Consider the following 22,394-nt stretch of genomic DNA (forward strand, 5'->3'; position numbering starts at 1 on the left):
CAAGGATTACTGGTGCTCCCCTGCCCACCCTCCAGAATTTTTTATGTGTTTATTTCTATCTTTTGAGTTTATTTATTTATTATTTCTGTTTATCCTGATGTACCTCCTGCTGGCTGTACTTGTAAATCGAAAATGCGGTCATTTGTCGCCATCTACTGGTGTAATAACGCACTGTCACCTCCGACCACTGAGCGAACTGATCATGCAGTGGAGGATTTCTAATCCTCTGTAAAAATCCCCAGTAGGTAGGCCTATGTTTAAATAAATACATCAAGTTTTAGTTATTACACATTTAGAGAGAGAGATATGTATGCAGCCTGTATAGTTTGAAAACTGTGTACGAGTACCCGTTTTTGAAATAAATACTAAGTTGCGCCATTAACTAGACAAGATGCTTTGAGTTAACCCGTAGTGCACTGTTATGTTGATGTTTGAAAGATGTTTCTCCACACTGTCTTTTGGCAGGATCTCGTATCCGTTGACCTACTATGGGCATATTGCGCACGGCTGCGGAAGGCGGAGCTGAAGGCAGTATGAAAGGCACACATGCCTCATCTCATTCTCCGCCTCTCTACAGCAAAATGGCGACTGTTGACTTCGACTCGTCCGCGGATCCAGAGATGGACTTGACCAGCGACGAGGAGTTAGAGAGGTACCCGAAAAGATCGAGCACTTTAATAAGAGTCCGGCCGATCCGTCCGTGCGGGAGCTGGATTTTAGGGAAGCTCCGATCGGGAATACAGATGTATAAAGACCCTGAGATCGTGATTGCCGCATAACTTGAAAATCAAGGGGTGTCCATGGCCTAGTGTGCCAGGCAGCTGCTTTTAGTGTTGGGGTGCCTTGCGATTAACCTGCTGTTATTCTTATACATCTTGCATGAGCTTTGACCTTTTAAAGCGACGATCAAGGGTGCCATGCATCGTGTTATTACGACAGCTGTGCTGTTCGCCGTGACACAGTTTTAGGGTTAGAATTAGGTTGAAGGCAACGTGACATCATCAGGCTCTTAAGAACACAATGCGGACGCTCTTAAACCCGCACACATGACAGCCGAATCATCCAGTTGCTCACCGATGGCATTGTTCTATCCTAGATTAGAAACATTTATAGTCGTTGAATGATATCCCGAGTAAGTTAGGTGACTACAATACAAAAAATTCACATGCATATAGAGTGAGTCTACAGAGGAAATGACGTTGTGTAGGCTACCTCATATCGGGTCTCATATCGTAACTTTGGGGGCCACTACTGCTGACTCTTTTGTGAACATTTTGTCCAAGTTAGAAACTCGCAGATTTTTAAAATGTATCTCTTAAAGGTACAGTTCATCCCTAAATGAAAGCATTCTGACTTTTACGCACTCGGAGTACTGATTTAGGACACGTTCTGGAGAATGACATCCTCAGTCATCGTTCTGTTTCATTTAAAAAAAGAAAGACCCTCCTTTTAACATTATGCTTGACGTCAGCTTTGATTAACGATTTTTTTTGTTAATTTGGGGTGTACTGTCCCTTTAAATATATTTGGCGTTTCGATTATATTAATCATTCCCAATTTAGGTGGCATTCTAGTCTATACGCTGTCACAGTCCTTGAGTCTAGACACTAATTTGAACACCGAAGCATTGTGTGTGAGCTCTCGTTTATTAGATCGAGTCGTTCACTTCTAGAACTTTCGGTGTGTCTGAAATGTCTATGGACGGACGCGTGACGTGAACTTGTACGTTGACTCAGCGATCGGTTTACCTCATCACTGTACGCGCGCCAGAAAGTCAACCTCGTGTTTGTTCATAACTTTCCTCATGCGAACAGTAGTTGGAGTATCACCGAGTCACACAAAACTGTAGTGTTGTAGTACAAACCTGTTGATGTTCTTGATGAACTTTATATACTTGACATGAAAATTGCTATAATTTATTATGCTATTTTATGTAGAATTATATCGTTACCAATACTCTAAATATTTGCCATTTGGGCTTCATGAACATAAAAACTGTAAAGTTATCCGTTGGGTTCTGGAAGTAAAAATCCTATTCACTTTATCCATAGATTAACTGTTTTTTAAGCATTTATATGCCCATTTTGTATCCTTCATCGTGTTTAATTGGAGTATGGGATTGCAGCTCTTTCCCTCAAAGTTTGTAATGCGATTCACCTGGTGGTTTGGTTCATGGCTTGAGCTCTTTAACAAATGCCTTTTTAAAATCCCTGTGGGAAAAAATACTTCCGGAACCAAGGCCACTGAAAAAGTGAACAGGCATGTATAGGAAACACCTACTATGTTTCAAGACTTATTAATTGTGCAACGGTCTAAATTGTTGTCAGCTCACGTACCTGCTCTACAAATGATTCACATCTTTACACCATTCTCTCTGTGAAAGCACCAGCCTGGTTTTGGCTTACAGATTAACTGGAGGGTGTGAACGTGACGTCATCCTGCTGTAAGTCTGAATAAAACACTATATTTGCATGACCACACACATCTCTACAGCTGCTGTCTGTCAGAGAAGAGTGTGAGGTTGAACACTGGTGTGCAATTAAAGGGATAGTTCACCCAAAAATCAAAATAAACATAATGTACTCGCCCTCAAGTTGTACCAAACCTGTATGAGTTTCTTTCTTCTGTTGAACACAAAAGAAGATATTTTGAAGAATGTTGGTGATCAAACATTTGACAGTAGCCATTGACTTCCATTGTAGGAAAAAAATACCATGGAAGTCAAAGGCCATCAACTCTCTGGTTTCCAACATTCTTCAAAATATCTTCCTTTGTGTTCAACAGAAGAAAGAAACTCATACAGGTTTGAAACAACACGAGGGAGAGTAAATGACCATTTTCAAGTTTCCCTTTAAGTAGACTTGACTGTTGACCTCCCCTGAGGAATATTCCAGAATATTGTTACAAACCTCCCCGTTTGTCTAGGTCTAGGGGAAGGAGAGGATGTAACAATTATTGTAAATTAAAAGAAATAATGATAAATATAACGAAAAAGACTGACTTAATTTCCCTGATCCAGAAAAGCAACAAAACACCAGATTAAGCAAATAATTCTAATTCAATATAATAATAATAATAATTTATTTGACAACAATTCAAAGATAACGGCAACAAAAAGAAAGGAAGCAAATCTTCAGGAAAGGGTCAGGTCAACATAAGCAAAACATTGTAACTGACAAGGGTAGCATTAAATGACCTATAAAAAAGAAAACAAAGTCTTACCTCGCTCCCTGTCTAACATAAATATAAGCAAAGTTCAAAGAAAATGGCACACTCTCCCTATGGCTTCAAAATTCAAAAAGTTTTTACACAAATTAAGAGTGAAAACAAAACATTTCTAGAAACATAAGAAATGAACGCAATCAGCGTTCGCAAGCTCTCTCACAGCTAGCGGTTATGCAACTCATTCACGTAGTTGTGAGACAAAGACCGCCTTCAGTTGTACACATTTACACCAAAGACAATTCACTAAGGTCACAATTCTGGTTCAAGGGAAAAGAGTGAAGCCGTCAAGAGTGAACCGGCTCCGGTGCAAAGTCGACCTGAAGTAGTGGGGTTTCTTTTAAAAACAGTTTTCAGTCGGGGGACATTTTACAAATCTCACAAAATGAGGATGAAGAGGCTGCAAGTGCTAATAATGTGGATGGATGCCGTAATGGAAACGGTACAGAGAAACGTATGGGTCCGAGAACGTTCTTTACAGAAAATAAATGGTTCTGCAACTTTCGGGTGTGAACTGCGAAGGCAAACGTTTCAGTATATTTGCGATGTACTTCGATGATCACAATGTGGACAACATCCGGATACAGGTCGCATGTTAATGCCAAGTGTAAATGCAGCCTTATAGGGCTTGAGATCTCTGCAACATTCACTCAGCTCATGAACATAAGCTGGAACCCGATTAGCAGAAGGGAGAGAGAAGAGAGCAAGTACACAACACATTGCACTCTCAATAAGTAGCATAACTCTCCCCAAATCACCCATATTTTACAAATACGTCCACAGGACATAACAATATTCAGCCGTCAAATGTAAACCAGTTTTGAGGAAGATGGCATGTTGACTTTAGCCATTGTGACAACGGGTCCTAGTCAGTGGTTTGTAAATAAGTCAAACATGATGCTATTGGGTTCTTGGCCAGTGTGACCAGATTAAAGATAATCTAGAGAAATCACTCCAGATTGACAAGAAAGCTCTTGAATTGAATGGCTTCATTGTCAATGTATACTTGTATACAACTAAATAATGCTAGCATTCAAGAAAGGCTCAAGAATCAGATGAAAATTCACCCAATCTATTTTCAGCATGGATGTTATAGATCTTATTGTGAATGATCCATCCATGCATGTTTCATTTGAATAATTTGTTATACATTACCTTGTAATGTTTAATTACTCGATCCTTCTGTGAAACGTATCAGCTGGATCAACCAGGGCTGCGTTCCAGTCCACTTTTAGACACACACTTGCGAACTTCCCTAAGCACTTCCTCTTGGGGGAATCCCTGCCGCCATTTTGAAGTGCGTTCCACTTCGTGAAGTGAATGAGGGAAGTTTATATGGACCCTCGTTCCCTCGATTTTTGTCCGAGGGAGCGAGTCTACTTCAAATGTACACTTCAGACACCTATATGTCCCACAATGCACTACGATTGTGATGTCACCACATATCTCGTCTAATCACCACCACAACAGACAACTCTATGATATATTAATTATAATTTTTTTTTAATTTAAAACAACCCAAACACACCTGTAAATATTTGGATGCTGCATTAAACAAATTCTTAAAGGAAAAATAATAAAAATAATAATAAATCAACTCTTCAGCTGATTCCAAGTGATCAAGGGCTTAGGACGTTCCAATTCACCCCATTGCAGTTTCCGCCAGTAGTCGCCACTCGTGCAACGTAAGCAATGACGTACGTCCGAGTGAACGAGACGGAGGGAAGTTAGCGATTGAAGGGTATGACAATTTTGGACTGGAACACATCACCAGTCTTTGAAAAGAACTGACTCGCAAGAATGATTTTTTTTGTTTTTAACTTTACTAACATGGTCATTGTTGTATAGCCAAAAAACACAAAGATTCTTCAATATATTTAAGTTTCATTGTGAAAATAACAGTAACTTTTCCTTTAAGAAATATGGTGTCCTTGTGCCCCACTCATGTTATACTTTAGTATAGGTAGTAAAAGCTGGTAATGTGACACTTGTTCTCCAGTTTTCTTTTTTAACGTATGCTGCTGCCCTGCATCGTTTCCCAGAAACCACTCTGTCCCTCCTGACTATACATCTGTGTGGTGTCTTTTTGATTGATTTAAAACAGACACCATTGGTTGGTAGTGAAAGATCTATGTTTAGCAGGCTAATCTGACTTTGTACGCTTCTACCAGACAGCGTTAGTTCAGAACATAATGTATTCACTAAATAGACACACACCCTGTTAATGTTATAGTATTTGTTACTCCTGTGTAGACAGGTATTCTAATTCTTGCGTCCTGACAATGCAGCCCATTTTTCCGAGGTCTTGGATTTGTGACGTGATATGCATGTGCCGGCAGTGTTTTCTGATCTATATCCTCTGTTTTTTGTGAGGACCTGTGTCAATTGCATGTCCTGCAGCACAAATTTTTTAGAAATATCTTTTTTTCTAACAGCTTCTAGATCTGCAAGATTTTGGATAACTTGAGAATCACAATTTTTTTTATTTTCAAACAGATTCTGAAGAGACAACTAAACAAAATAACGTAATTTACTTTACTAGAGGTTCTGGCAAATTGTTAATTTCTACAGTCTGTTTAAAATGTCTTGGCCTAAATAATCTGAATTATTTTTTTAAAACTTGGTTTGATTCAATGACTCACAAATACTTGACTTGTTTCATTAATGGATAAATAAGCCTTTTTGAATGAATTTCTTGTATGAATGATTCAATGACAAGGATATTAAGTCACTTGTCGCCACCTACTGGTGTAACGATATATTTGATATCGAAAGGTGATTTGCTCTATTTTGATAGCTACCAATAGACATCTGTTTATATCTGAACTAATTTTTATCACAGTACCTCTGTTATAATATGAATATCTGTAACACAGAAATAAAGATACTGTGTTTGAAATGACTACTGGTGAAGCTGTTTAACACCTATACATGATAACTGCTTTCTCTGGTTCTGCGTTAGCACAGATTTGAATGTTCCGGTGTAATATTTTTGTTTGTGTTGAATCTGTAGGGAAGCTGAAGGCTTCAAAGAGCAGGGAAATGCTTACTATGTCAAGAAGGACTACCCTGAAGCGTTCAACTTCTACACTAAAGCCATCGGTAAGAACCCTTAAAAGTGTGCTAGGCTGTCTATCTAGTTTATGCTGTTCTCATCCTGCCCTCGCTATCTGTCTGCCTAGCTTTCTGTAGGCATTTTTAGCATTGTCTTTATGGTGCTGGTTTGTTCCTACACGCTTCTGATTCATGTGCTGCCCTCAGATTAGACTCAATGTTCACTCATAGGCACATGATTTACCACACGTTGTCCTTGAAGGCTATAACTTAATTACCAGAAAGGATTTTGTCATGCAACCTCTGGTTTTTAGAAAGAAAAAGATTACCAAAACGTATACCACTTTTTTTCTTACTGAAGTGTCTGTCTACATCTTCGGTTTGTGTCCTTTTAACAGACCTGTGCCCGAAAAATGCCAGTTACTACGGCAACCGTGCAGCCACGTTGATGATGCTGAGTCGCTACAGAGAGGCACTTGAGGACTCCCAGCAGGCCGTGCGACTAGATGACTCCTTCATGAAGGTGAGACGTCAAGGGTTGGAGCCCCTTTGACGTTCTGAGCATTTAGGATCTCAAAAAGTTCCAGTTGGAGCCATGGTCTAGCTCAGGGTTTCCCTAAACTGGGGTTTGTGAGGGAACTGCAGTGGGTACGTGAGTTGAGGAAACGCTAATAATTAATGAAATCATAAAAATGTAAAGCATTAAAATACATTTTAAATAAAAGCAAAAATAAAACGCTTTCCAAAATATTTGTTTACCTGCATGTCATGTGATGGTTAACTGACATCAGAGAGCTGTAAATGTGTTAAATTGTTTAAATGTTATTGTAAAATCTGATCAGCAATCAAAATATTAGGCAAGTAAATATTAGCAAGTAAACCAAACATTTTTGATAAAACAGCAATTTTTCAGTATTGTCTGAAATGGTTTTGGAAGGCCGAAATCCTTCACTGAAACGGTGACATTTAATTAATTTAATTTAAATATACACTACAGTTCAAATGTTTGAGGTCCGTAATATTTTTTGAAAAGTCTCATATTTTCACCAAGGCTGAATTTATTTGATCAAAATTAAAACAAATACAGTGAAATAATGGCAGTATGGTAATAATATTTCAGTTTTCAGGGTCACATGATCCTTCAGAAGTCATTCAAATAAATTCAGCCTTGGTGAGCAGAAGAGACCTTTTTTATATAGTTTTTATTACAGCCAATTTTATTACAGAGTTTAAATTATTATATTTCAACAACAGATTGTAGTATTAAAAAAAATAAAAATAATAATAAGTAAATATAAAATCTGCTTTATGTGCATTTTTAATGTTTGTACAACTTAGGTGTTGGCTGAATAAAATTGATTCATTAAACAAATTTGATTAATTAATTTATTAAACTTTATTTTATTTTATTTTTTAAATCGGTGCATCGCTAGTTAATATTATTGGTCAAAGGGGTTTGTCTGACAAAAAAAAAGTTTGGAGTGCATGAACTGATAAAATGCCAAATGCATAAATGCACAGTTAAAAGCACTCAAAAGCATGCTGACTACTTTTACGTTTTATATCACTCATCATTATGGTTCTGTTCCACAGGGCCACATGCGTGAGGGCAAGTGCCACCTGCTGCTTGGCAATGCTATGGCCGCCAGCCGCTGCTTACAGAGGGTTCTAGAGCTGGAACTAGACAACAGCCAGGCCCAGCAGGAGGTAGAGTGACCATAAATGCCACTCACAGACATCCATGATTTGGCAAGTATCATTCAAAAGGCCTCTGACCTCCTGTTTCTCTTGCAGCTGAAGAACGCAGAGTCCATCCTGGAGTATGAGCGCATGGCGGAGATCAGCTTTGAAAAACGAGACTTCAGGATGGTGAGATTGCTCTTCTAGCTGCTGCCGGTCTGTTTTACAGATAAATACATTAGGGATGCACGATATGTCGGCCACCATAATTGTATCGGCGATATGTTTTTATTTATTTTTTATATCGACCCGATAAGAACATTTGCCCGATGAATTATGGATTATTTCCGTCAGCTGAGACCGAGAACAGATGCATCATGAAGGTTTTGATTTGCTTGAAATATGATTGAAATCACTTCGAAAAGGAAAATGCAGTTAAGTGCAACGTCAGTCTGTCATATAGGCTACATACAATTATTATGACAACACTACTGTAAAAGAATGTTGTGAATAGGGCTGCAACAACTATTTGATTAATAACACGCTGTGCTCAGGAACACACCCCATCGCCAAATCATAGAAAAATTCAGTTAAAGGGATACTCTACCGTTTTTTCATATTAAACTGTTATTCCCTTAACTAAGACGAGTTGATACATACCTCTCTCATCTCAGTGCGTGCACTTAATCGCTCTAGCGCGCGGTGACACTTTGAAAGCACTTAGCTTACCCCAGTATATTCAATGGTATCTAACAGCAATGAATTTAGAAGTGACCAAACACTTTTTACTTTTGGAAGTACTTCGAGTGGCGCAGTAAAAAGTCACGCCTGATCCTCTTCCTCTCACTTCTGTCAATAGTGGGAAGAGGATCAGGCGTGACTATTGACAGAAGTGAGAGGAAGAGGATCAGGCGTGACTTTTTACTTCCAAAAGTGCTATTCCGCCATACATTATAGTTATCCTTTTTAACCCGCTTAGAAAAGCACCACGTTTTATTTTGTCACCATACTTGGTCGTATAACTACTCGTGTAACTGTTTTTAAATAGGGAAAACTTTGTGTTTGGTCACTTCTAAATTCATTGCTGCTAGATACCATTGAATATACTGGGGTAAGCTAAGTGCTTTCAAAGTGTCACCGCGCGCTAGAGCGATTAAGTGCACGCACTGAGATGAGAGAGGTATGCATCAACTCGTCTTAGTTAAGGGAATAACATAGTTTAATATGAAAAAACGGTAGAGTATCCCTTTAAGACAGTCGTATTAATCTTAACAATACACAACAAATCAATATACAGAAAAACAGATTTCTAAAATAAGGTATAGTCTGTATAATCTGTGAGTAGGCTACAGTTTTCAAAACTGAACAGGTGATGTTGTGTAATATTCAGTTACTGTAAGAAACTGTTCCAGCGGGTGGAGTTTACTGGTACTGAATATTACACATCACCTGTGTATACTCCATTAACTGGAACAGATTTTCACTGGAACTGAATATTACATCCAAATATTATTGTAATCAATCAGCATATTGTTGTGTTACACCTATTGGAACAGTATTTCACAATTTTTCACAGGAACTGAATATTACAAACAACTATTGCGAAAGAACAATTTACAAAACAACAATTGCGAAAGCGTGCACGGATGATGAATTTGTTACCTTGTACATAGTTTTTTTTTTTTTTGTGTGTGTAGTTCTATTTTGTTAATCAATTTTGCATTCTATTTTGGCTTTCTCGTGTGTCCCTATTTTTGTTGTGTCCCTTTTTGAGCCACGGGGCGAAACGGATTGAAAAACCAAAGCAACTGTAGGCTACGGTTTACAAATCTGAGCACAGCTGAGACTTTTTCTCTGGTAGCCTACTTTTGGCGTAGGATATTTATTTCCATCAAGGTCAGGCTGCGATGTCAAATGTATTCCCAGGAATGAGTGATGCGCTTTCCGCTTTTAAAGTTTTATAAAATAAGTAATATATGGCTTGAATGGTTTAAAAGCATTAGCAAGAATAAAAGCGCATCATATAATGTAATGCCATGCAGCCAAAGGACGACAGAAAAAAACGGATGCTGCGTTAAATATTTACCGCTTATTCAACTTCCCGCGTCTACTACCTGCGCAGATATCGACGGCACATGGGTTGTAGGTTGCCAGGTTGAGCTCACAAATGGGTTGAAATTTGTATGATGTGTTGATTGCACGAGTAGGATGGGTTTCATACAAGATCTGGCAACTGGAGAACCTTGGAATAATATATTGATGTGATTATTCATATAACAACGTTTCGGCCATACAAATAATGGGAGTTTCACGGGAGAAATAACAAAACGGGACACATGAGGGACACATAAAAAAAATGGTGGGACTGAGCCCCTTTGGTGTCGCTATAATAGAACAAAACAAAATTCCCATTGACTTCAATACAGTACTGTGATATAAAATGCTATACTTTATGAACGCATTAGCGAATCGTTACGAAACTCGGTACGAGTCATCGGCACCATGCCTTGAAGGTACTCAGAGTTTCAGGGCAGCGTCACCTTGTGGTAAAAAGTTATAACAAAATTTCCAAAAATGCTAATAACCTTTGAATAAATCTGCCTATTGTAATGCCACTGGTCTTAAGGTTTGTCATTGTCACCTCATTCTGACCACATCACATCAATTTTGTAACTATGCCACCTATTGGTCGAAAGTGATAATCCATTAAATCGTATTTTTAGTTAATGTATATGATTTTTCAGCCATTTTGCTTTAATTCATCTTTAATTGCTCCTTGCTGCAGTTGGTCTGACACTCCCAGCCATGTTGGCATGTCTTATCTTTTTTTACGCTTGGCCCCGATAATGGCTGGTAGCAGCTATATTTACTTTTACTTTAGTCTCTACCAGTGGAGGAAGAACTCAGATCTTTTTACTAGAGGAATTAAGACTAATAATAAAAGAGAGGGTTTGGCCAGTGACACTTTTGATATATTTATTGATACAAGATATTTTTATATAACATGACTAAATTAAGACAAAGTCCTTAGTGAAGATTATGCAACAGTATTTAGAATATAATATAGAATGGAACATTCAATGCAAACTAGTTTGGTTACAGCTCAAATGTATCATTCTCATTATATCATTCACCCTGCATATCTTTACATATCTTTGTCACAAGTGTTTGATCACCACATTTGAGTGATCATTGTATATGTGTGTGTGTGTGTTTTATTTATTTATTTATTTATTTATTTTCTGTTTATGTATACTGTGTATTCTATGTACAGTACCAGTTAAAAGTCTGTACACACGAATGGGAAAGTGTCCAAACTTTTGACTGGTACTGTCCTATAATATACACAAATAATATTGCTACTGTATTACAATATACACATAAATAATATCGGCCGACATATGAATATCGGGTTTTTTACACCCTAATATCGGCCTCGGCCCCCAAAAGTCCATATCGATGCTGACCACATCGTAACACTTATTTATATAGCAACAAATAAATATAAATAAACAGCGATAATACCGCATATTGATTCACTCAAAATTACTGCAAGGGAAATTCCTTCACCGCGACAGGCCTAAATGTACAGCATGGCTTGCATAGATATTCACTATATTTGTTTTCATTGGAATTACTTACATTTTTCTTGTAATTTTCTTTAACAATATGGTTTAATTAAAATAATTTAATTATTGTCCGTGCGGAGGCTAATCCGTTTGATTTATCTATGGCACATGCATTTTGATTATTTATTCGCAAGTAATGTTGTCCAATGACTTGTTTGCATTATTTTATTTATTTGTAAGGCAATGGATTTTTTTATTTTTATATATATATATATATATATATAAGTTGGCCATTGGAGTGTAAAATTCGTTTTAAAACTTACACAAATCAAACATATACAGTAGCCTAGTTTGAACCAGTGTTAAAGTGCTTGGGACATGGCTTTTAATGGTGAGACATTTTTGTTTTTGTAATTAAGCTCCTAAAAATGATATAGATTCAGATTTATTAGCCAATATATCAGTTATCAGGTTTCAAATATAAAGAATTATTGGTATCGGCCAAAAGTTTCATATCGCTGCATCCCTAAAATATGTGACTGTCTGTCTCTCTGTAGGTGGTGTTCTGTATGGATCGGGCGTTAGAGTCTGCATCTGCATGTCATCGGTTCAAGGTGCTGAAAGCAGAGTGTCTGGCTCTCCTGGGCCGTTACCCAGAGGCACAGTCTGTTGCCAGGTAATGGCACTACAGTATTATGGAATTTGTTTAGTAGTGGACAACAAATATAGGGTTGTTCAAATGCCAATACTGATTTCTAGAGAACATTAGCTTTCCAGTTTACATAAACTGGTTCAATGATAGCAAATTACATGCATCAAATTTCTCTTAAAAGCCCATTAAAAGAGAAAGTATGATTTATTTTTTATGTTTTTAAAAGAGCTCACAAGGAAAAGTTATTTTCTGAAATATTTATTAATTTCTAACAGTGCTGTGAGAGATTTTGTCATTGTTTAAAACATTTAGTTATTTCTGTAAAACAGCCTTTGGTTTTGATATGGCATTAAAAAGAAGAAAATCTGTCTGTAAATTCTAGAGCAGGTATACTAAGCAAAATGTCCATGTATGAGATATAAATTGTACTTAATTTTTTTAAAGAAATGAGTACTTGTATTAAATTTATAAACTGACAGTGAAGACATTTATTAAAGGGTTAGTTCACCTAAAAACTCAACCTCAAGCCATCCTAGGTGTATATGACTTTATTCTTTCAGCCAAACACAATCAGAGTTGTATTAAAAAATATCCTGGCTCTTCCAAGCTTTATAATGTGAATGGTATCTTGGGTTTTGAAGCACAAAAAAGCCCATACATCCATCATAAGTGTAATCCATGGGGTTAATAAAGGCCTTCTGAAGTGAAGCAATGCGTTTTTGTAAGAAAAATATCCATATTTAGTCGAGTTCCGACGGAAAAGTGACCTTTGACCCGACTCATGATGTAGGATGAAGGAGTAGCGTAATCTTTACGTGAGAATTGACGCCTCTCTCGGTTCAAACAAATGGGGCTGGGCAACAAACTCAAGCTCCTCTTATATTGAAATCCTCAGACATTTCTCTTTAAAAATTCTCATTTTAGACTTCTAATTTGTGACCAATGTTTTGTTTTGCTCTTTCCTCTGTGCTTCCTCATTCACGTTATGTGTCGGATGAGAGTTCACTCCTCCACCGGAACTTGACATACGGAAGCTAGTGATTTATATATTTTAATATAGTTGTGTTTGGCTGAAAGAAAAGTCATGTATGCCTAGGATGGCTTAAGAGTGAGTAAATTATGGGTTCATTTTTGGGTGAACTTGCCCTGTAATGTTACAAAAGATTTCTATTTCAAGTGCTTTTCTTTTGAACTCTTTTCTCTTGAGCAGTAAATTAGCAGTGTACGTGAGGAAAATGTTGGTCTATAATGTTTTATTACTATGCTAAAACGCTGGCCAAACTGCTTGATCAGCTAAGCTGAAGTCTGAATCTTCAGACTGCACAGTTTCTATATATTATATCTATTGTTATCAGCTGTTGCCCCCCACATTGTTTTCACCGTCCATTAAAAAATACATATCAGTTAGTAACTAATATATTTTCTTTTATATAAATATAATATAAGACTTGCTGTTTTGTACCTTCAGCGACATATTGCGGATGGATTCCACGAACGGTGACGCCCTCTACGTGCGAGGATTATGTCTGTACTATGAAGACTGCATTGATAAAGCTGTGCAGTTTTTCGTTCAAGCACTGCGCATGGCACCAGACCATGAGAAGGCCCGTCTGGCCTGCAGAGTAAGTGCAGCATTACTTAAGAGTATGAAACTGATTGCATCCAAGTTTTTAAATTAAATGTGCCATGTCTGTGTTTCTGTTCTAGAATGCTAAAGCCCTAAAGGCAAAGAAAGAGGAAGGCAACAAAGCGTTTAAAGATGGCAGCTATGAGGAAGCATATGACCTATACTCTGAGGCCCTGACCATCGACCCGAACAACATCAAAACCAACGCCAAGCTATACTGCAACCGAGCCACTGTTGGATCCAAGGTCAGCATTTGATTTACTCCTTGTTTTGCAGTTGTACTTCTGTACATTTTGTTTGAATGCATTATCAGTGTTGGAGTGCCCCACAAGGCCAAACACGACCTTTTTCCTGTTCTGAAACTGGGTCAAGTGTGTCAGTCAGTTTTTGTCATTGTTTGGTGCTACCGCATGTTTCTCTCTCTTCTCGGTGTCTTCAGTTAAACAAACTGGAGCAGGCCATTGAGGACTGCACAAAGGCTATTAAGCTGGATGAGACCTATATTAAGGCTTATTTGAGAAGAGCCCAGTGGTACGTTTGTAGTTCTTTCTATGCACTTTAAACGGTTATTTATCGGTTATGTTAATCTGCATTTTGTATTATAGTTACATGGACACAGAGCAGTATGAAGAGGCTGTCAGAGATTATGAGAAGGTTTATCAAACAGAGAAGACTAAAGGTGTGTGTCCATCTTGATTGGACGTCAAAAAGTTTTTCATGTCCCTTAATGTCAAATCTCATTTCATCTGTGGTGTGTTTCAGAACACAAGAACTTGTTGAAGAACGCTCAATTAGAGCTGAAGAAAAGCAAAAGAAAAGATTATTACAAGGTTCTGGGGGTGGATAAAAACGCCACTGAAGATGAAATCAAGAAGGCCTACCGCAAACGAGCGCTGATGCACCACCCGGGTACATATTTCATTGAAAGAATCAAAGCGTTTTCTCCATGTATAGTCTCTATCTGCAAATTCCCATGACATTACCTATAAATCTGTTCTATAGGCAGCATGTAAAAGTCCTCAGGTTGTTTGCTTTTCTTTCTGATTCTCTGACGCAGTCTCTGTTGTATTTTTTCAAAGATCGACACAGTGGAGCGAGTGCTGAGGTGCAGAAAGAGGAAGAGAAGAAGTTTAAGGAGGTGGGCGAGGCCTTCACTGTGCTCTCTGACCCCAAGAAGAAGTCCCGCTATGACAGCGGCCACGACCTGGAGGATGATGACATGAACATGGGTCTGTCTACAGCACACATTCAAGCTCTTGTTTTTTTCCCTTTCTGTCAACACAATTTTTATTTTATTTTTAATGAGTTTCACTAATTGCATCTATGTTGGCATGTGCTGACTAATGATTTTATGTCGTGTTTTTTTTTTTTTTTTTTTTTTTTTGTTCTCTTTCAGACTTTGATGCCAACAACATCTTCAAAGCGTTCTTTGGCGGCCCTGGAGGGTTTAGTTTCGAAGGTAATTCATGTAAGGCGGTGCTTTTTTTTACTTCTTCATAATCATCCATTATTCAGATGCTCAGACTGAACAATAAACCATTGAAATACAAAAGTTTCAAAAGTTTGGGGTCAGTACGATTTTAAAATGTGTTTGAAAGACATCTCATGCTCACCACGAAAGCATTTATTTAATCAAAAATACAGCAAAAAATGTTTTTTACACCATAAAAATATTTCCCGATATTGTTTTCTATTTTAATATATTTTTAAATGTAACTTATCCCTGTGATGGCAAAGCTAGCATCACTCCAGCATCATTACTCCAGTTGTCAGTGTTACATGATCCTTTAGAAATCATGTTGATTTGGTGCTCAAGAAACATTTCTTATTATTGTCCATATTTTCAAGCCCTGTCCAGTGTAGGGGTTGCACAGACTAGTCGACTTTAATGCTCTGCCATGACACTTTAAGCTTGAAGTCGACTAGTCGCTGACTATGGCCTATAGAGGGCGCAACAGGACAAGAAATCTATGAAGTCCACTTATGCTCTGTTTCAAACAGTTAAAATGACAAATAAATGCTCTGAGAGCACTCCACAAGATATGTTTGATATACCATCTGTATGCTCAATTTATCAGGTGAATGCAACGTTTTAAACAGCTTCTTGTACGTGTAAGTTAATCGCATTCTAAACTAATGCGCTGCTGCATTGTAACGCGCACACGCATACAGACAGTAGCTCACACATCAGGTGCATATTGTGCACACACAAACGTTCATAAATGTATTTAAGACTGTTCTGTGATTTATCAATAAAATAGCTTGGAAACTGAAAAAGTTCTAGCATATATTTCTTAGTAACTTAAACCCACAGCTTCACTAATTGTAGAGAGACACTGCCAGGTGCACTTCACACGCAATCGCTCTCTCTCTAATGTAAAATCGGATTTAGATTTAGATTACGAGTAGAAATCTGTGAGGAAATATAACGACCCAACGACAAAAGAACTGAACTGAGTGCGGTGTCATATGCCATTGTTATGCACAAGGAAACCTGCGTTTGAGTTCAGGCTTATTTGTTCGACTAGTCCCTGAGGACGTCAAAAATCTGAAGTCGTTAACCCCTAGTCCAGTGCAGTGGCACAGTAATCACACGTCATTTTTCTGTCATCAATCCACTCCACGTTGGACTTATGAGCTCGTGCACAGCAGCTATATAGGCGTGAATATTTAATTAGTTTTATTCTATTAAATGCATTTATTCATAAATATCCTTCTCTGATGACTACAAATATGCTGTCCGTTTTCCCAGTTCTCAGTTTTTCTTTGTCTGGACGTAAACATACGCTGCGTGGATTACGAGTACACGAGCGCAGTATCGGCCAGACACAGATGTGCGTCCCTATTATAAATGTTACTTTCACTTGATGATTTAATGCATCATTTCAAAATAAACGTAATAATTTCTTAATTTAAAAAAAAAATCCTACTGACCCTACATTTTTATTTGTACATGTCTTAAATTAAGACAACAGTAAAAAAATACTCTCAGCATCTGAATTCATAATGTTTACTTCACTTATGATTCTTTTCTTTTTATTCACTTAATTATTTTTTATTTTTTTTGTCTTGCAGCATCTGGACCAGGAAATTTCTTCTTCCAGTTTGGTTAACTTGGCAGAAACCAGCATGTATGCAGTAGTTCCACAACCCCTGAATTCCCCTGAACCGGACTGCTCCCCTCCATCCCTGCCTTCTGGTGTAACGGGCCTTCAGACCTGCGTCTGTGCCATTGACTTGTTTTACTGCTTACGCACAAAGACAACAACGGCTGGGGCGTGCCCATTCTGTCCCAGGAAAAACATTGCATTGCACACTTCTCTTTCTGATCAGTGCCCTTTTTGGCCCTTGTTATACAGCTCTAGTTTTATAGTTTGTTTTTTTTTTGTTTTTTTTTTTAATCCACTGTATTGAATGTACCTGGCTGCATTGTCATATTCACATTTATTATTTGGAAAATCAGTTTTGATTTTTTTTTTTTTTACTTCTCAAAAGCTGAAACTACAAATTGATGCAAATCAATGAAAATGCAAATCTGCTGTTTGTCCCTGACACTGCATAGGAGTAGGTAATGCTCTAATCTCATTTCCTGTCAGCCCCTTAGACAGCCCCTCTCCCAAGCATTTTACTGATTCACATCGTCCAAATCCAAAGCATGTCAGAAAAAAACACGGGTTAGCACAGGAATTTCATTACTGCTAGTGACGTATAGATTGTTTAAATGTGTACAAAGCCAGAATTCACACAGATTATATTTATGCACCATTGCAAACCATTTTAAAGACCTCAGCAAATTTCTGTGAATGCAGTGCCTCATGCCAAATCTCATCGTAAGAATAACGCTAGTTCTCGTCCGACGATTCCGGCACGCATTTGGATTGTTGGACTACTGCATACAGAGGTTCAGGGAGAGTGAGTTCATTGGAGCACCTGTTGGCCATGCCGCTCTCTGTAAGGTTCATCTGTCAATGTTGCCATTCAACCCCTTGCTGCATTGTACATTTTACTGGAATGTAAAGTGTTTCTTTGTGTTGATAGTTTATGACTGTTTAATTTTTTTTAACTGAAATACACACTTTTTTGATATGTATATTTATTGTAAATTTGCTGGATGTGAGCTTCGGACGGACGGATGATCTTGAAATACACTAGGATCTGCACTCTTATAGGTTAAACCCAGGGAGCGACTATGCTTGGCTACTTCTGAATTAAAGAGCCTCCGGAGGGAGTGATGTCAGAAGTTAATTGATCTGGTTATTTGTGGACTTGATACTATTGACTCCACAGTGTATGTAATATTGATCCATGTAAACTGCAGGCATGATCAGTGAGCCATGTTTTGGGGATCTCTCCCATTTGAACTAAATGTTCCTTGACATTGGATTGCTGAAGATTTGTTGTGTTCCAGCATTCTCGTTTGTTTGACCTGACTGTGTACTAAAATGTAAGATTTAAGCATTTGTCTGGATACTTTCATATCGTTTCTTGCAAGATCTTCAGTGTATTCAAAGTCAACCTCCACACTGACTGCTCACTCCGCTGGAACAGTCTTGACTATGGACCGTTTTTAAAAAAAGCAATGTAAATAAAGTAAGCCTCTTTCTGTTTTCCCCTTCACCAAATACTTAACTTCTCTGTCTCTATTAATACATTATTTTATTTTATTTTTTCTTAGATTATTTTGTCACCAGGCATGTTCACGATCTTGTTTTTTTAATATATATACATACATACATACACACAGAGACCCTTTCCAAAAAATTAGAATATCATGGAAAAGTTTATTTATTTCCATAATTCCATTCAAAACGTTAAACTTCCATAGATTATAGATTCAGGGCCCACAACTTAAACGATTTCAAGTATTTAGTTGTTTATATAATTTGGGCTTCCAGCTCATAAAACCCACGAAAACAGGATTTCAAAAAATTAGAATATTACATGAAATCACACAGTAATTACACAGTGATACCATGGTCATTGAACCAGGTTTTGGTTCTTTTGGCAGTGTGGGCAGGTGCAAATCTTGCTGGAAAATGAAGGAAGCATGAAGTGCTCTGAAAATGTCCTGGTAGACGGCTGCGTTGACTCTGGATTTAATAAAGCACAGTGGACCAAAGTCCTCTTTTCTGATGAGAGCAAATTTTGCATCTCATTTGGAAACCAAGGTCCCAGAGTCTGGAGGAAGAATGGAGAGGCACACAATCCAAGATGCTTGAAGTCCAGTGTGAAGTTTCCACAGTCTGTGTTGGTTTGGGGAGCCATGTCATCGGCTGGTGTTGGTCCACTGTGCTGTCCACTCAACGCAGCCGTCTACCAGGACATTTTCAGAGCACTTCATGCTTCCTTCAGCAGACAAGCTTTATGGAGATGCTGACTTCATTTTCCAGCAGGATTTGCACCTGCCCACACTGCCAAAAGAACCAAAACCTGGTTCAATGACCATGGTATCACTGCGTAATTACTGTGTGATTTCATGTAATATTAAAAAATTTTGAAATCCTGTTTTCGTGGGTTTTATGAGCTGGAAGCCCAAATTATGTACAAATAAACAACTAAATACTTGAAATCGTTTAAGTTGTGGGCCCTGAATCTATAATCTATGGAAGTTTAACGTTTTGAATGGAATTATGGAAATAAATAAACTTTTCCATGATATTCAAATTTTTTGGAAAGGGTCTGTATGTATATATATATATAATTCTTTTTTCTTTTTTTTCTTCTTTTTTTTAAGAGATATTATTTGAGATATTTTACGTTTTATAAACGATATATATTTTATTTACATTATACCTATACGTTTCGGATTGAATGACGTAGTATGTGTTGGCATGTCAAAGTTCCTAACGCAGTTCATTGGCCCCACTGGGTTTTGTTAGGAGAGATGCTAGGATACGAGCGGATGTTGCTAGGATGATGTCACTTGCAATCGACACCTGCTCTCCGCTGCCTGTGACGTCACTTGCAATCAACGTATAGTGTGGCACGTGTCAGATTGAGAACAGCTCCCAATGTTGTTCAAAAATCATTTCTGTAAGTATATACATATATGATTATATACTCAATGTATATAAGTACTGTGTATGAAGGAACAAGACATTGTGGAAGCCATGGACAGATTAGAGAAGGCTGAGTTTCCAGAGGACCGAATTGATGCTCTGGAACCCTTCAAAATATCGATCATGGCATTATCTGAACTACGGCTCACTGGATCTGGAACAATGACTGTTCAACCGCCAGGCATCGATGGAACGATGACGCTGTATTATTCCGGCAGTGACAAACGAGAAGCAGGCGTCGGGTTTATGGTTGACGCGAGCTGCCAGCAGTATCACCACATTCCAGCCTATATCGGACCGTCTTGCAGTCCTCACGGTGCAAGGTACCACCAAGACTCATATTGTTGCCGTCTATGCGCCAACCGAAACCAATCCTGATCAAGCAAACGACTTCTATAACGCACTCCAACACACCTTGGATTTCATACCACAGACCAACTTGATCATCCTGGCAGGCGACTTCAACGCTCATATCGGCACGGACAGAACTGGTTGGGAAACAACGATGGGAAAATTTGGCCATGGAGAGATCAATGACAACGGATTGCGGCTTTTGTCCTTTGCCGCCACCAACAACTTGCTCGTTGGTAATAGCTGCTTCCAGCTGTTCCGCGCAAGCATCAACATGGTGAAATCCATCTGGCAAAGACTCTACCATATTGGACTACATTCTGATCAACAATAGGTTCTGCTTAACGCTGAGGGATGTTCGGGCCATGAGGGGTCCCGACTGTGGTTCTGACCACCACCTGATCCAAGCCAAGATCCAACTCAAACTCCAGCGTGCCAAGCGAACCTCGACCCAACAAGCCAGGCTGGATTGGAGACAACTGGCTGACCCTCCGCGCAGACAGGAATTTCAAATCGCCTTATCCAGCCGGTTTGCAACACTGGGCACATCAGAAAAGGTGGATGAAGATGAAAAAAGGATCTCAAATATGATCATGGAATGTGCCAAACTCCTGTGCTCACCCATCCGCCGCCGAACACAGCTATGGATATCTGACAAATGCCTTGATCGTGTAGCCAGACGAAAACAGACAAAGCTGGTCAACTACGAACGATACCGCCAGCTCAATCGGGAAGTCCGCTTGAAGATAAAGGCCGAGCGAGAGGAGCATTGGAACTAAAACGACCAACGTCAAGAAAGCAGATGGAACGTTTGTGAAGTCACCAACAGAACGCCTTCAACGCTGGAAAGAGTTCTTTGAGGACCTGCTCAGTCACGAAGCCCCCCAAGGGGCACCAGCGGAGCCGCCACTCATCGATCTTCCTGAAACTCCCATGACCGACACTGTGCCCACAACTCAAGAACTAAAAGCAGCCATCTGGTCACTCAAAAAATGGCAAGTCAGCAGGAGTGGATTAGGTCACAGCGGAAGCGATCAAAGCCGGTGGTGATATCCTACTCAATCGCCTGCATCTCCTCATCCAAACAATATGGCACACGGTACAAATACCACATTCCTGGAGGAAAGCTGCCATCATACCCATCCATAAGAAAGGCGACAACCAGGAATGCAAAAACTACCGTGGTATAAGCCTCCTATCCATCATCAGGAAGGTTTTCATGAAGATCATCCAATCGAGGCTACAAAAGCACCGTGACAAGACCAGCCGAGAAGAACAGGCGAGTTTTCGCCCTGGACGTGGATGCTGCGACCAAATTTTTGCCCTCCGTCAGCTTATGGAAGAACGGACCAGATGTGGGCAACGCACTGTCATCATATTCATCGACTTCAAATCCGCATTTGATTGTGTGCACTGGCCCGTCCTATGAAAAGCATTGGAGACCAAACACGTCCCACAAAAAGTCATCGCACTCCTAAAAGAGGCCTACAAAGATTCCAACAGCCAGGTGCGAATCCGAAACGAGCTCTCAGGTGAGTTTTCCATCCAAACAGGAGTCCGCCAGGGAGATGTGGCCTCTCCACTACTTTTCAACATTGTGGTGGATTGCATGGAATGCCTACGCCAGATCCTGGGAATTTCGATTCGCGACCGCATCACCAACGACGCAATCCGTGCCAGATGCCAACAACAACCAGCCATCGAAGAGCAGATACAACAACGACGGCTGAGATGGTTTGGACACGTGTGCAGAATGGATGCAAATCGAATACCAGACCAACTCCTCTGGAGGAAATGACCAACCCAGTGGAGAATCCAGCGTACTGCACCCAAGAAAACATGGATCAAGCAAATCAAAGAAGATCTGAAGAACCAGCAGCTTGACCCACAGCAGGCAAGAGTAGTCGCCACAGACCGAAAAGCATGGAGACAAGTGATCGAACGAGTTTGAAATCCTGCGGCACCCACAGCAGCATACTGGTTGTGAGGTCGTTCTCCCCCAGATGACAGCTAATGTTCAAAGAAGAATGCAATACCCTCTGGTATAAAAATGTTAATGAAGGGTTCCTTATCATACTCAAAAATTACGACAGTCCTTCCGTTGCTATATTTTGGTGATATTGAATTGTTAGTGCAAACTAGTTTATTTTCAAATTTTGATTGTGTGCATTGGCCTGCCA

General features: G+C 39.0%; 1 protein-coding gene across 1 annotated transcript; it reads left to right on the plus strand.

The window, feature by feature from the left end:
- The first annotated feature begins 187 nt into the window (after positions 1-187).
- dnajc7 (DnaJ (Hsp40) homolog, subfamily C, member 7) lies at positions 188-18,428 on the plus strand. Its single transcript, XM_084125007.1, has 15 exons — positions 188-245; positions 466-652; positions 6,236-6,324; positions 6,675-6,799; positions 7,870-7,983; positions 8,071-8,145; positions 12,083-12,201; positions 13,646-13,799; positions 13,885-14,049; positions 14,244-14,335; positions 14,410-14,483; positions 14,567-14,713; positions 14,884-15,033; positions 15,201-15,263; positions 16,880-18,428. Exons 2-15 carry the CDS (start codon positions 489-491, stop codon positions 16,915-16,917), a joined length of 1,569 nt encoding a protein of 522 aa, XP_083981133.1. The 5' UTR covers positions 188-245; positions 466-488; the 3' UTR covers positions 16,918-18,428.
- Positions 18,429-22,394: the final 3,966 nt, after the last annotated feature.

This window comes from Abramis brama, assembly GCF_963993115.1.
Source record: "Abramis brama genome assembly, chromosome: 1".
Lineage (NCBI taxonomy): Eukaryota > Metazoa > Chordata > Actinopteri > Cypriniformes > Leuciscidae > Abramis > Abramis brama.